Consider the following 15,019-nt stretch of genomic DNA (forward strand, 5'->3'; position numbering starts at 1 on the left):
CACGCACTGACACACACGGCTTCTCTTGCAGGCACAAGAGGGAAAGTATCCGAGTCATCCAACAAAACAAATTCCCAAGATACAGCCAAGCAGGCCCACAGCTGGTTGCTGCCAGCCTCACGTGCACCTGCCGGCACACGGTACTGCAGCCAGGGACATTTCTTCCTTGTAAACTACTCTTCTTTTAAGCTACTCTTCCCTTTACCTGGGGATTTCAGAACAGAGCTGGCATCCCAGGCTTGCCTGCAAGATCTGTCACTGGAGAAGAGTGTCACGATCTGACCAAAGCAGAAACCATGAGACCAAACCTGCTGATTTTCAATTATGACATGAATTACAACACAAAACACTGGATGACAAGCCCTGAATGCGAAAGCAGCATAACCCGCTAAGGCAAACATAAAGGCCTGAGATAACAGACCCACAACCTCTCGCTGTGTTTGATTTAGCTTTTACACACAGGATAACTAGGATATCAATCCCCTGCTGAAAGGGCCTTCACTTATCACCAAACATCCCCATCTGGGCAGCCTACAGACAGGTCCTGCCACAGCTTCTTTCCACACCAGGCTGTAACGCTCTAAAATAAAGGACTGACAAGTATTTCTTGTCAGAGCAGCACCTGCTAAGTGCCATGGGGAGAAACCCACTTCATGCAGGACGCGTTGCTGGTGCAACTGTGTGCATTAAATCTCGAACGGACTGCGAGCAGCCAGCCGCAGCGTCTCCCCTCCTCACAGCACAGCCTCACAACCATGACTTTGGGGGCCTACGGTGAGTTTGTAGCCAGAATTACAAACCCAGAGGATTCACCTTTGTTGCGTGGTTATGTTCTGCAACGGCCTGATACTGGAAAGCGCAGAGCTGGGTGAAGGCTGAGGCTGGCCAGCCCTCTGGGGCAAACTGCACCCACGCAGGGAACAGATCCTGGGAGACTGAAGGCAAAGTTTTTGCACAATGGTGACTCCTACAGTCTCTGCCGCAGAGGGTTTCAAACTTCTTTACTGCTCTTACCAATGCTCCAGGAGGAAAGAGAAGGAACAAGATAAAAAGCCCGGCAGAAAACCAATGTTAAGTTTGGTATGTGATTGAGACAAGGGACTAAATGCACCCAGATCTCCACCAACGCAGCTCGCTCCTGGCCATAAGCTCTTTGCAGAAGACAGGGTGGAACAAGGACCTCTCCCTCTCCAAATCCAGTCTCCTGCTGCTGCGGTAATCTGGCATCAAAGCCAAGCAAGTTTCACAAGAGCTGCCAAGCAGTTCATGGCCAGGAACTACCACCCAGCTTCCAAAGACTATTTCTTCTCTTCACAGCTAAGGGTAGATAAGATTTCTGATAGGAAACCTGCTTAAAAGCAAGTCCACCTTTCTCCAGATTTATGTAAACATGGCTTTTATCAGAAAACACAGAGAATAGCCAAAGCAATCCTTAGGAGTTCTGAAGTACAGCCAGGGGCTTTTCTGCCTTTTTTTCACCTTGTTTGCAAAAAACAAATTACTGATTTGGGCCATACGGTGGGGTCAGGCAGAACTGTAGCCTGGCTCTTCCGTGGGGATTTCTGCATGGCAAGGTGACCAGCTCAGAAGAAACACAAGGGAAAAAACCCCACACTTTGGGACTAAGTCCCCACAGCTGGGGACCTCTCAGAATCCAGATGAACTTCCCACACAGCCTCCAAGGACCCACCGTAAGCAAGACAGAAAGCTACACTCACCCCATGCTGCCCGAGAGTTGTTACTTACACTGTTTGCATTTTGGGGAGGTCTGGGATTTCCTCCTTTTTCTGGCGGAAGAAGAACCAGTAGGTAAAAAGCCCGGTGATGAGCGAGATGAGAAACACGTCCGTCATGCTGAAGAGAGAGTCTTGCTGCACAGCGCTGTCAGGAGGGGAGACGTTCATTTCCATGGCGGCGTCCCCCATGGCGGTCAGAGGCACTGCAAGAGGGAAAAACAAATGAACACCAGCAGTCACACAGTGCCACAGAAGAGCATTAAGAGACATTCAGGGCATGCATTTCCACTACATGTTTACTCCCAGGAGCACAAGGCAGTCCAGCAACTCTTCAGAGAAAGGCTTTGCACCATAATACTGTAAGAACCTTTTGTGTCCCAAAGTATCTCACTGCTCCACCAAACTTTTCCCTTCCCGTTGCATCCATGTGGAGCCACCAGAAGTGATTTCTGCTCCTCTTCTACCAGCACCATTGCAGCAGCCCCACATTCCAGCCAGGGAGTCCAGCCTGGCTCCTAACGCCCCAGCACAACTCAATAGGGACTCACAGCCAACCTTTATTAACGCACTTACCATGGAGCCCACGTGGTGTTAGTGGGAGAAGATCTCACTCTTCTAGTCACCCCACAGATCTGGGGCTTTCTCCCTCCTTTCCACAAGGTGAAACGATGCCCCAGACCTACTGTTGTGCTTATAAACCAGAGAGCAGGACTGTGGCATGGTGCTTCTGTAGAGCATCCCCACATTAGGTCATCACAACACAAATGATGAACGCTTCCGATTTACAATCCACTTCCACATGCAGACTGGATTTACTACCCACCTCTTTTTGGGCCTCTGGTTTCCCAGTCCCCTCCTCTATGTTCCCCGGTTTAACTTCCATCTCCTTGAATTACTCCTTTCCACTTGCCAAGGCAGAGTTTAAGCGACTTGTGACTTGCCCATGGCCATACCCAGAGTCTGTGGTAGCACAAGAATGAGCACCCAGCCAGAAGTCCCCATTTAGCCCTATGGCCCCTGTCATTCACCTGGGGAACCACCTGAAGCTCCCGCCTTCCGTTCTGCCAAAGCTCTGAACTCCTGACCCTCGTACAGATCGCAAGATAATCTTCCCAACGCACGAGGATGCACTGTGTCCGAGCAAACAGATAATTAACTCGAAACTTGATTTGTAAGGGCAAAGTGACTCTTTTCTTGTACTTGGGCACCCTGCGAACCCAGGACACCATGGACATTTGAACTTTCACACAGAATAGTGACTCAGAGCCGTGGGTGTGCCACCGGAGAGAAAGGACATGTCCCATGGCTGAGCCAGGAGCAGAGACTTGACCTGTTCAGCAAACCCGTGCCTGACACAGAAAAGCTCCCAAACGTCTTCCCTGGAGGGGGGTGAGAGAAGCAGCAAACTCCAAGTTATACCTGCACTGAGAAATAAAACTGACTGAAGTTTGAGGTTATGGTCATGTGTACAGGAGCTGGGAAGAAAAGAGAAGGTGATGCTTAGGGAGTGCTAACTATGGAGACCAGGTAAGGTCTTCAGCAAATCAGAAGCCCTTGTCACTCCATCAAGGAAAAGTGCAGCTCTGGGAACAAAGTTCTCTGCCATGGGCCACCAGCCCTGCAGGGTGCAGGGAAAAGTCCACGGCCACCTGGCAGCAACCACCAGTGGGCTCCTGGGTGTTTTTGCAACCCAACCAGCTCTCAGCCCCACAAGAAGTTTAATTCAGTGGAGAATTTGGCAAGTGACTGTACTGTGAAAGGCACTAAAACACCACTGCAAAGCTTCCCAGAGACAACACTAAGCAGAGGGGCGGAAGAAAAATGTTAGCGATGCGACTGCAGACAAGCAAATTGCCTGTTTCTCTCCATCAGGCAGGTCACCCTGTCCTCCCGCCCCTGCAGGCAGGCTTTCCATTGCTGGGTGTTATTTCTGTACAACTGTAGACTAAACTGTTAAGTTAAAGCCTCCACAACTGGAGCTTAGCTGCCAACAGCACAGCTCCCAGCAGGGCCCCTCTCCTGCTCCGTGTTGGGTCCCAGTAAAGTAGCGAGGAGACGGTTGAGCAACTGACACAAAGGGAACGCACCGGTGGGGGGAAAAACATCGCTGGTTTAGCGCCTTCACAAATCCTTTCCCATGCACATAAGGCAGCAACAAACCTTTGCTCAGAGGAAGCCATAAAAGAAGAAAAAAAAAAAAAAAAAAGGCTGACAGAGACCATGCTAAGCTGGTTTGGGGCAGGAGCTGCACCCCTTCCCTTCCGAGCACCAAATCCAGCCCTGGCAGCTGCCAAGCCCAAGGAAAGCCCCCTGCATGGAGCACAGCAGCATCCCGTGTAACACGCTGCACGTGGAGGGGAGTTTCGAGCTAGACGTGGGTGCGGTGAGCAGTAGCCGGCCCAGGGTGGAACACAGAGGCTACACAAGCTCCTGGGCCCATCAGCAAAGCCAGGGCTACATCTCCAGCAGTGGTTCATTGCTGTGCCCAAAGCAGCAGAGCTGCTGGCCTCCCAGAGCAGAAGGGACAAGCAGGAACCATGTGGGGTGCTGCTTTCTCCGCTCCCCCAGCAGCGATGCCGTAGCAGGAGGGAAGCTCCCGGGAAGGCAGCGCGGGCAGACGTGGGGGAGGATGCCGTGCTATCTCCTGTATTATCTCCTGGCCTTCAGCATGCTGCAGCTCTCCAGAGCTTCAAAGAGGAACCCTCCAGCTGCTGCAGCAGCTGGACCACCCGCTGACTCCTCACAGCCGGAGGGAACAGAACCATTTCTGGAGGTTACGGGTCTGGTGCATGAACCAGGGTTTGGTTTGGCCTCCTCTTTTCATTCACAAGTCTCCATAGCATGAAGTTATATATATACACTGACCTCTAACCCTGGAAGGAAACACAGTTCTCTAGTGATGGAACCAAAGACACAAGAACTGCTTTAAGTTTTGATGATGGGCCCCATCTGGTCCTGGACATTTAGTTATTCGAGTCCTATAGCCTAGCTACAGATTATTCTTTTTGCTCTCCCTTCACCATCCCCACCCCTAGGAAATGGTTTCCTTAGATGTAGCAAGAGAAAGGCAAAGGATGTGAAATCAGAGCTCACAGTTCTTTTTTTAAAGGGTTGTCATAACTCAGGAACTATTTATTGAACTCACTTCACCTAGCACAGGAAGATTATTCCTCAAGTTATCTCAGTCTGACCTGGTTGGCTGTCATAATTACTTTCCAGAAGTTCACAGCAATTCATTTTCAAATACAAGTACTTTTCTAACTTCCAGTGAAAAGAAATCTGACTCTTACATAGAATTTAGCTATCAGGAAAATCCTGCAGTCTCTGGAAGGACCTCAATAGAATCAGACAGGGTTGTTTTTTTTTAAGGGAAAAAGAAGTTATGATGGAGAAGTAAAAGTTCCCTGACGCCAGTTTCAAGGGTAGTTATTGTATCTCCAATGTTTATTATACCCTCAATAAAGATAAGGCAGACTCCCATTTCCTCTTTTTATTTTCAAGTCATGGCTCCAGCTCCTGGATCACGGTTATGCACAGAGTATCTGGTGTAAAGCAGTCAGTCTCAGCTGAGATGTGAGGCGTGCACATCACACAGGAACGTCACAACATTTTGAAAGATTGCAGTCAAGGGATGCTGTGTTTTAGCACAGCTTTTCAGCCTCCAAACGCAGCTCCTAAACCTGGGAATTTGCTTGCTACACAGCAGCTCACAGTCACTCACATCACCAAGGAACCTCTCGCACATCTCCGTGCTGCCGAAAAGCTGCACTTCCTTCTCATATTATATAAATAAATAAGTAAACACTTAATACTCATGCACATCTCTGAAGCAAAAGACTGGAAGCACCGTCAGCGCCAGGCATCCTCAAATCCCCCATGATTTACACGTGGCCTGAAAGTGCTATCACATCACAGGGTTAAAAATATTAAAATATAAACAAAAAATAGTATTACAACAAGCAAGAAGGGATGGGGAGTGCCCTAAAAGCCAAGTGGTTGGCAACCCAAAGAGCTCTATTCTTGCCCTCTCTTGCACACAGCATTAGGAGATGGTGCAGCAGATGCCCCAGAAGCACCATGAATCCCTCAACCCCAGCTGGCAGGAACAGCGTCACGGTCACGAAACGTGGCTGGGAGGTCTCCCTGTCTGCAAAATACAAGGATGTTTCTGCAAATCACACTATAGAACCTTCTAATGACCAAAAAGCCTTGTCTCTGACACTTAAGTTGGTGATTTGGGCAGGAAGTCAGCTCTTTTGAGTTGAAGCAGACTTCTGTTTAAATGTTTGCGACAAGTTTCAAGTATTTCAGGACAATTTGGCCTCCTGGTGCCAGGACTGCAACCTGTGACTCTTGCTCCAAAAAATGAGTGACCGAGCGCCATGCTTGGCTCTCCTCTGCCTTGTGCCGTCACAAGCACACTGTGACCCGCAGCATCAGCCCTGCTCATGCGAGGGAAAGGAGAAGGGAAAACTGCTGACCCAAGGCAGCCCCGGGCTGCTCCCCATGCCACCGATACCCGACCCCCTGATCAGCCCTGCAGCTGATCACAGCCTGGAGCACCAAGAAGCCCCCCAGTAAAGCAGAGAGGGCTCCCCACATACCCACATGCATCGTGCTGTGACCTACGGGCTCTGCCTGCCCTGGCACAGGGGCTGCACCCCCATCTCCCAGCTTACTGGAACAGCTGGAGTTTCCCCAACAGGCACCAAGCAGCAGCATCACCCTGTGAACAGCTGTGGATAAACACAGGAGCTGCAGGCAGGAACTCTATTTTGCAACGTGTACACGCAAAAATCTGTGACAAGCAAGTCAAAGGAGGAATCAAGAGACATACGCGCATGCAATGCCATGAGTGACCGTCCGCCCAACCCTTGCACTGGTGCCGGCACCGCACAGAGGGAGCTCGGCAGGGTGCAGGGAGCTGGGTGCTGGCAGGCACACGGGTGTGAAGTCAAACCATGCCTGCAGGAACCAGCTGGCCGCACACCTCACCACCAACATGAGCCCCAGACTGCCCAGCTCCTCCATTCCAGCCGCCCCATTCACCCCCAGCACGGACACTCACCGAAGGATTGCTTTCTGGTTTCTTGCAAACGGGAATCCATGCAAGTCACCACCACCTCTAGCCGCTGGTTCTTTCAGCGCGGCTTTCTCCGGCTCAGACTCCCAGTAAAAGCCCCACAGCCACGCCAGGGGAGGGCACAAAGGGACAGTGCTTGCAGATGTTATCTGGCAGAGAGCTCCTGTTGCTCCTGCAGCCACGTGACGGGGACCCGCATGTCACTGACTCAATACGTGCGTTGCGTTAGCGAACAAAGTGGCAACAGCTGTCACAGTTGCTGAGCATTATCATGAGGTCTGCAAGAGCTTCTGTTCTGATGGAGAAGGATCAACCTGGATTTCCCAGGTGACCAGACCCCCCCTCCCCACCATGTCCCTGGCCTGACCCAGGGATCCCCCTTTCTCTCATGCTGACCATGGCACAACACAGATCAGGGACATGACCAGCCTCAAGAAGCCTTAAAAACAAACAAACAAAAACCCACAACACACACAAACACCACAGTTTTAAACCAGAGATTAGTTATTTTCACCAGCATCATGGCACAGCTTCAAAAGACGGCCTTAGGACTGAGGGGAGACACAGCGTGGAAATGAGCAGCCAAAGCAAATGGAAGCTCCTCCTCTTTGTACAGCACTGACCTGTAGCCCAGGCTTTAGAAACAATGGCAAAATGGGAAGACTGTAAATAGAATTTAACTCAAAAAAACCCCAAACAATTAAAAGACCTGGGAGGAATAAAAGAAAACCATTCAGCAGCCCTCTCGTAGGTCCCTGTTCCCACAGCACCTGAAAGCTTGTCGGGAGCTCGCACCGACGGCAGCACCGAAAGGAAGGCGCAGCGAGTCCCCAGCGCTCTGTACAGCCCTGGAGGAGAAGGAAGAGACTTGCTTACAAACAGGAATGCGGTCTTGTGACCGGCAAAGCGTTTTCTTCTTTCACCCACTAAAGACACAAGACCAGCAAGAGGAAGAGGAGCCCCACAAACACAAGGAAGGTCAGCAGCAAGCGAGCAGGGCTGCGGTGGGGACGGCACCTCTGCCCCATCTCTTCTGAATTCCACCACAGTGAGGACTTTCCTGCGTGTTAGTGGGTGGTATGAGGCCAGGATCTTCTCTTATTCCTCTCCAGGTATGAACACAACCAATTAGAATAAGAAACTCTGTCTACATCAGCCTGTGCCAGTTACTGGCCTCAGCAAGTCTCAAATTAGCTCTTATTCCATTCTTTTCTAGTAAAAGGAGACCTGGCACGAAACAAAAGAAAAAAAGGACCTTTCCAAAACAAAAGCAGACCATTGAAGTTGCTGCTCAGAGCCAGGTTATTTAACATTGCCTTCACCAGCCCTTGGATTAACCACTCCTCCATAGCTCTGCCATGCTGGGATCACATTTCCCCTCAATAAGAGACCTTTAGTCTGGTCACACGAGTGTCTGTACTTGGTCCAGTCAGCACGGGCTCCCTGCTTTGAGTTTGGCTTTCACTACACTGAGCACTTCTGTATCACTTTCTTCCTGTATATTTAAAAAACATCCCAGCACATCCCACAACTTCTCATTAAGCAAAGAACCACACATCCAGCAACTCAAACTCCCATCTAAACAGATGAGGGGTAAGAGACATGCACTCAACTCAAAAGCAGAGTTTTTTAGGTGAAAAACAGCAAATTACTCTCGCTGTGCAAGGTCTCTTCTAACCAGACCTTGACACATCAGCTCAGGTGGCAGCAGAACTTCTATTTCAGGCATGAGACAGATGCAGAGCAGCATCGGTCAGTCTGGGGCTTGAAATATTGCATATTTGAGTTTTCACTGTCATGCTTGCATATTTTTTTCTGGCCAATAGGTCTCATTCAAGGACAGCAGAACAGCTGTAAAAGCAAGGAAGAGAAAGAAGAACAACAGGAAAGGTTTTACTGAGGCAGAAAGCAACTCTACCCTCTGTGTTTATCAAAGTGGGGCTACGCAGTAAGCCCAGGACACTGAACCAAAGGACTTAAAGCATTATCCAACACAAAAATGAATTCAAGCTTGCCAACCTGCCATAAAAGCAAGCAACCCAGAATTACTGAATTTATATGCTTCCTTTCACCAGATAAAAGCCCTTCTCTCAACTTTGAACAAGGATGTGGGGCATCTCACCAGCTCAGGCACCTGAACAGCTTTTGTCATGCTGATTAACATGAGCCAGCAGAAAAAAACAAGTTTTCAGGATTATGGGATAAACAAAACCTGAGAATAGCAGGTAAACTGAACCCCCTGCTATCTAATACTGTTCCCCAGCCTCTCTCCTCAGGGAGGGACAAAATCAGTTTGTCATGCTTCGGGCATCATTTGAAAGTGGAACAGGGGTCTCAACACCACCAATATTCAGGCGTTGGGACCAGCCTGCAGGAGTTTCAGACCATCCTTTTGCCAGCTATTGTGGGCACTACTCAGACAAACTAATTGCTCAGAGGGCTGTGCTGCAAAAGCTCAGGGGCAACCCACTCAGGCATGTGTTTGGCATGGTTCAGGTCCTGCTGAAGATGTTTGTTTGGTTTGCATGTTTGTTTTCTAAGATGAAGGGGGGAAATATGGTACTTTTTCAGCAGCCTCTTCTGCAAGTGTTGTACTCAATGATGGCACAGGTGGAAATTCAGTGAAACCATCCTCCTCCAAACTCTGGACATCTCTGTACCCACCGCCTGCATTTCTTGAGGGTAGGTGTGACAAGCTGTGGTTTTGCCTGCAGCCACTACAGACGGGGCTGGTAGTCACAGACTCTGACCTCTTCCAGTGGTAAGATTTGCAGAGCAAAGCCCACTAATGCTGCTCTCGTTGGAGAGTCTTCCTTTAAAAATAACAGCTGGAAGAGCAACAGAGGCACATGGTTGAACAGATCCTGCAAAGGTTTTAAAAAGTGTAAAAAGCACCGATTAGAACAGTATGTTTTGGGGACTTTCTTATTTAAAGAAAACCAAGCACTGTTTGTATGGAACTGGGACATTTTGTATTTCTCAGGTAGCTTTCCTCTGAGGATGCGAGAGCTTTTCAGACATTACATGCTCATCTCCTACGTTGCTGTAAGGGAAGGAGGTATTACTGACCCTTACATCACATGGTAACTCAGCAGCAGAGCTGCCCTTCTGGTACCAGAGCCAGGCTTCACATCTGACTATTCGAAGCGTATGCAGTCGCCCTGCGACCTCCCTATTGCTCTGGGTACGGCAACCTGAGCTGCATTTTACTTTATTTGAGCACTCATGAAATACAAACTACCCAGCCCAGCCCCCTGTAACCACACACAACAGCATGCACCAGCAGACCCCAGAAAAATAAATCCTGTGCCCAAAGCGGATATCCCCGTGCCAAAAAGGGACACAAGGCCACAGAACAACAGACAAGGCAGGCAGAGCATAACCGGGGTCAGAAGCTGAAAGGCTGATCCTGAGTTGCACAAACTGCAGCTCCCCAACTCCCCACTCCCACCCCAGTACAGTCGACATAAACAGAAGATACTTGACCCAGGGTTTTTCCTTTCTCCAGCGGTTACGCACGCAGCCCTGTTACACAACCAGGGCTTGCACAATCCTCACAGGCATTTTATCAGCTTGCTCCTCCAAAGCCTGGAGTACACTAAAACCCAGATGACCCACGAAAGCAAGTCAAGAGATGCATTTCACAAGGACCCATGCAGCAAGATCCAGCGCCGCAAAGACCGACCCACCAACTCCCTAAGCTGGTTACTAAACCCTCCCCGCAGATTTGCGCATGCGCTGCCAGAGCCAGATTTTCCAAAGACAAAAATTCAACCCCATCTTTAACCCCGAACAACCCCATCTCCTACTCCATACCATGAGAATGGAAAGGAAAATCAGTCAATAATTCGTTATTCCTCACAAAGGAATAACCAGAGGCCCAGAGGTAGCTAATAATTAAGCAAGAATACTACAATAACCTGTCACCATAGGTCAAACTCAGCCACTCTTTGGACTTGTGGCCCTAGAGACATCACCAGAGATACAGGCACTCCTCTTCTGCTCTTTCCGGATTCCGTGAGCAATCAGTAGTGCACCATTGACTAATGTTTACTTGGGAGAAGCAGCAAGAGATTAAAAGCAACCTGTAATTATTTGCTCTAATATATGAAACTACAAACTCTATAAAAAAAACAATCTTGGCAGAGGTGCACCTGTCACTGCAGGGATTGTGACTCTCGACAATAGCGCCTATAAAGTAATCTCACCGCTCAGATCAAATGATCACATTGGGAAAGCAACTTATGCAAGTTCGGCGAATTACATTTTTAGAAGCAGGAGAGCCCACATCAGGAAACAGAACAAAGTTCAGTATCAGCAAAGGTAACTGCCAGGTGGCCTTTCCTTTGTACCAGAGGAAAGGAACAAGGAGGACATGGCAGGAGCACAGACCTGAGCAGGGAAGCCTTTTCCCTTGCCTTTCAGGGCTGAGCAAACACATTACCTTGACTGCACTGCAACAGCCACAGGTGAGAGTAAAGATCAGATGAGATTTCAGTGCGGACACAGTTCCACGTGCTGCTATTGCTGTGGGTGAACCTGGTAAAGAAATCGGCACTCCCAGCTCCCAGCCTGTCAGATCTTGCTGCCAGCCGCCCTCTCCAAACCCAACTGCGCCCACACATGCTCCACAACCGCCAACACCCAAAAGGAAGAGGTTACCTCGCACCTACGGCTCTACAAGCAGGCACTGATGGGGCCCGTGAGCTCCAGCACGAAGGGTGGCGAGCAGTGAGGAAGCCTCCCTCAGGACAAGGGGTTTTGGTCGTATGGCCCCGTCAAGCTCCTCCAGCTGCTTTGGAAGAAAAAGAAATAAAAGTTGCAGAATGCACTGACTTGCTCAACCCTGGTGACCCAGAAAGCACCACCCCAGAGACTACTGACTGAACAGGAGGCAACTGCAAAGAATGACAAAGAAAGAGGTTTTACTCTGTCACAATTAGAGCAGGATTAATTAGCAGAGGGTTAAGACAGCTGTGTGACACTACCTCCTCCTTCCTGCACACTCTCCACCTTACTGTCCAAGGCTTTTACACTAGAAGATTAGAAGAAAGGGCTCAGTTGTGTCAGGTTTGTTTAGGTTTGTTTGTTTTTTCCTGTAGCACTGGTATCCTCCCTGATTTTTTAGAAAATTGTTTTGCAAATATAGTTCTCACGCACCATCAGCTCCACATGCAACACAGAGGACTCTGAATCCAGACACTCTGCACACCCTGTTTCAGAGCAATCAACCATCACAAGACGCATCTGAAGGAAAACCAAGAGCTGTACTGAGAAAGCACCAGGTTCTCCAGGAAGGGTCTGGCTCACCAGCCCTTCCCTGACAAAACAGCAATTTCCTCATGCACAGCAGATTAATCTGCAAGTTTGCTTTGCAAGTGCACAACAGCTCAACAGGATTTCTCAAGGAACTACAGAAATACTGAAAGAAAGCACAGTCCCTTCTATCTAGCCAAAGGAATTAGTGCATCAGTGCACCCCACTAAGCACAACTCTGCAGCCTAACAACAAAAACATAATTAAATCCTGCAGCTCCTCGCTACAGTCCACACAAAGCATAAAGCTCTCCGGAAGGAAGGACCAACACTGTTTCACTTTCAGAATTTAGAAACAGAGACCTGATCCTTCCTTGTGCTTTTCCAGCTTCTCAAGTGGATGCATGTTCCTGCTTCTTAAAAAAGAGCTGTAAAAATACAAACCCATTTCAGTTTTCCAAATCCATTCAGATCAGGCAGAAAACCTCAGTGACCCCTATTCTCTATATGCATTCCACCAGACATTACTGTTTCTCTTCACATTCTAAAAGCTGAGCCAAGCTGACCCACGGTCTAAAACTGGCAGATCAAAGCACGCTCCGAGCTGCACTTAGTCCTGCAAGTAAAACAACTTCCTAAGAACCAATTCCACCTTGATGACTAACTCCCAACATTATGATCCAGGTATCTTCACCCCCTCCAGCTTTATTATTTCCAAAAGGTGAGTTTTGCATAATTTCCTTCCATAAGCACATTCCCCAAGGGAATAACTTGGCTCTCCAAAGAAACTCCATTAGGAAAACATGGGGCAAACAGTCTTCCAACACCACTGAAGTTTATAAAGAGAAACAGGTGGAATTACAGCAAACCAGCCCAGTGCACAGCAAAGGTGCCGGTTATAACTCCAGGAATAACTTTCTGCAGTGAAATACCAGGAAAAGAAGTGAATTGAAGGTTTCTAACCAGCAGCAGCCAGGAATGGGGTAAGTACAAGCAACCCTGCAGTGTTCTGGAAGCCAAGTGGGGCAGCCAGCACCTCCAGCACCCCCTCCCGGGCTGCCAGGACCCACTGTGGGTTCAGCGGGGGCCAGTGTGGAGGGGACGGCCAGGCCTTGCACCTCCCTCAGTCCCCAGCTTGATGGGGGGGCCCCCACATACCCAAATAACAGGGGGCCCCCTCATGCCAACCCCCCAATACAAGGGACCCAGTCGCACCAGAATCCCAATAACAGGGGTTCTGGCCACCCCAGTCCCTCCCAAAAAACAGGGGGCCCAGTCACACCACACCCCCCAATAACAGGGACTCTGGTCACTACAATCTCCCCCAAATAACAGGGCATCCAGCCATCTCCCGCCAAATAACAGGTGAATCGCTCAAGCCAGTCCCCCGCACAGGGGACTCTGGTCACCCCAGTCCTACCAGTAACAGGGCGCCAGCCGCACCAGTCCCCCCATATAACAGAGGGCCCGCTCATCCCAGCCCCCCCATCAGGAGCTGCCGGCCCTCCCCTCTCCCTCAGGGGACCCGGGAGCCTGGTTCCCCCCTCAGCCACAGGGGACCGACCCAGGGGCTCAGCCCCCGACCCCGAGAGCCGCGCGTCCCAGCCCCAGGCCCCAGTCCCCAGTGCACCCACCGCCCCGGCCCGTCCGACACTGGCGACCCCGCAGCCCCGGCGCAGCCGGCACGTAGGGCGGATCGCACCACTGAGGCACGGGCGAAAGGGGGGAAAAGCTCCTCCCCCGCCGCCCGCCAATGGGATGCGAGCGCGCCTGCGGGAGGAGATTCCCCCTCTGCGGCGGCGCGGTTGGTACGGCTTCGCCGCGCCATGCGTGGAGGCGTCTTAAAGGGACAGGAAGCACTGTGGGGTCGGGGTTGCGGACAGGGGTCAAAGGTCAAGGTGGTGTCAAGGATCGGTGTCAGGAGCATGGGGACCCGGGGCGCAGCCAGCGCCCTCTGGCCGGTCACCCCCACCCGTCCTTGGGAAACGAGCGGTGCTCCGCCTGGCCAGCTCTGAGCCAGAGCAAGTGAACGTGCCTGATTTAAGCACAAACCAGACGATTTGGGTGTTTTGGGGCAGCTTTTCTCTTAACGCTTGTGCTGCCGCCACTGTGCAATTTCACAAGCAGCTCTGGAAACATCCCCAGCAGGAGGTTTTGCAACTCGAACCCCAGATCCCAGCTCTTGGGGCCACAGAGGGACCAGCACCTTTCTTTCTCCTTTTTTTGTGCAGCTGGGTCACGACTCTGCCAAGCCCAGTCTGGCCAAAACCAGAACACCCGCACCCCACCCGCAGCCCCACGGCCAGGTCGTGGGCCCCAGCACCGTGTGCAGGGTCACCCCAAGGCTGGTTCCCCTCCAGTGGCCGCACAGGTGCTGTCACATCCAAAGTGATGGTCCTGCCGCTATCGCCGTGTTGACACTCGCTACAGAGTCAATAAAACCCCAAGTAAGGTACAAAGTCTGCACTGGCCGAGCTGGGGACAGCAAGGGTGTGAGGAGGGGACACTAACCCAAAATGCACTGGCTCTGGGGCAGCGATGCCCAGGGCTGCAGGGACATCCCGTTCCATGGGAACTGCAGTCACCCCCACCAGCTCCCCGGAGGGAACTCTGCTCTGTGATCGTCCCCTGTGACGTGAATGGCTGCAGGTGAAAGATCAGAGTGGCCGAGATGTGCCTGCACCGGCCCGAGGGGACAGCAGGACAGCGGTGGTCTGTGGTTTGGGGTCATCAGGCCCTTTGGCTGCCTGGACTGGGGACAGATCCATTTTTCTTTTGACATCAGTGCCTCCTGCCAGATGCCCCCACACTTCAGGAGCCCCACGCTCCCAGACAGGGCAGGGATGTAGGTCCAAGTCGTTTCTGCTTTCCTCATGTGCCCAAACTGCTTTTCTCTCACACCGTGGTGGGGACAGAAGAGCCAAGGGGACAGAGCTGGGGTTTCC

At 50.8% G+C, this 15,019-nt stretch overlaps 1 protein-coding gene across 5 annotated transcripts in view; it reads right to left on the reverse strand.

Annotated features, from left to right (window-relative positions):
• The window catches only part of POR (cytochrome p450 oxidoreductase), a 29,024-nt gene extending 15,235 nt beyond the window's left edge, over positions 1-13,789 (reverse strand). The window contains exons 1-4 of one of the 5 annotated variants that reach the window (XM_082068276.1): positions 13,709-13,789; positions 11,482-11,611; positions 7,590-7,667; positions 1,747-1,939 (exon numbers count right to left, since the gene is read on the reverse strand). In XM_082068276.1, coding sequence (XP_081924402.1) covers positions 1,747-1,925 — 179 coding nt within the window. In that variant the 5' untranslated portion in view covers positions 1,926-1,939; positions 7,590-7,667; positions 11,482-11,611; positions 13,709-13,789. Of the gene's footprint in view, positions 1-1,746; positions 1,940-7,589; positions 7,668-11,481; positions 11,615-13,708 lie in introns of all 5 variants that reach the window. The other 4 variants (XM_082068277.1, XM_082068274.1, XM_082068273.1 and 1 more) reach the window with 4 other exon arrangements.
• Between the last annotated feature and the right edge of the window lie 1,230 nt (positions 13,790-15,019).

This window comes from Streptopelia decaocto, assembly GCF_964273445.1.
Source record: "Streptopelia decaocto genome assembly, chromosome: 18".
Lineage (NCBI taxonomy): Eukaryota > Metazoa > Chordata > Aves > Columbiformes > Columbidae > Streptopelia > Streptopelia decaocto.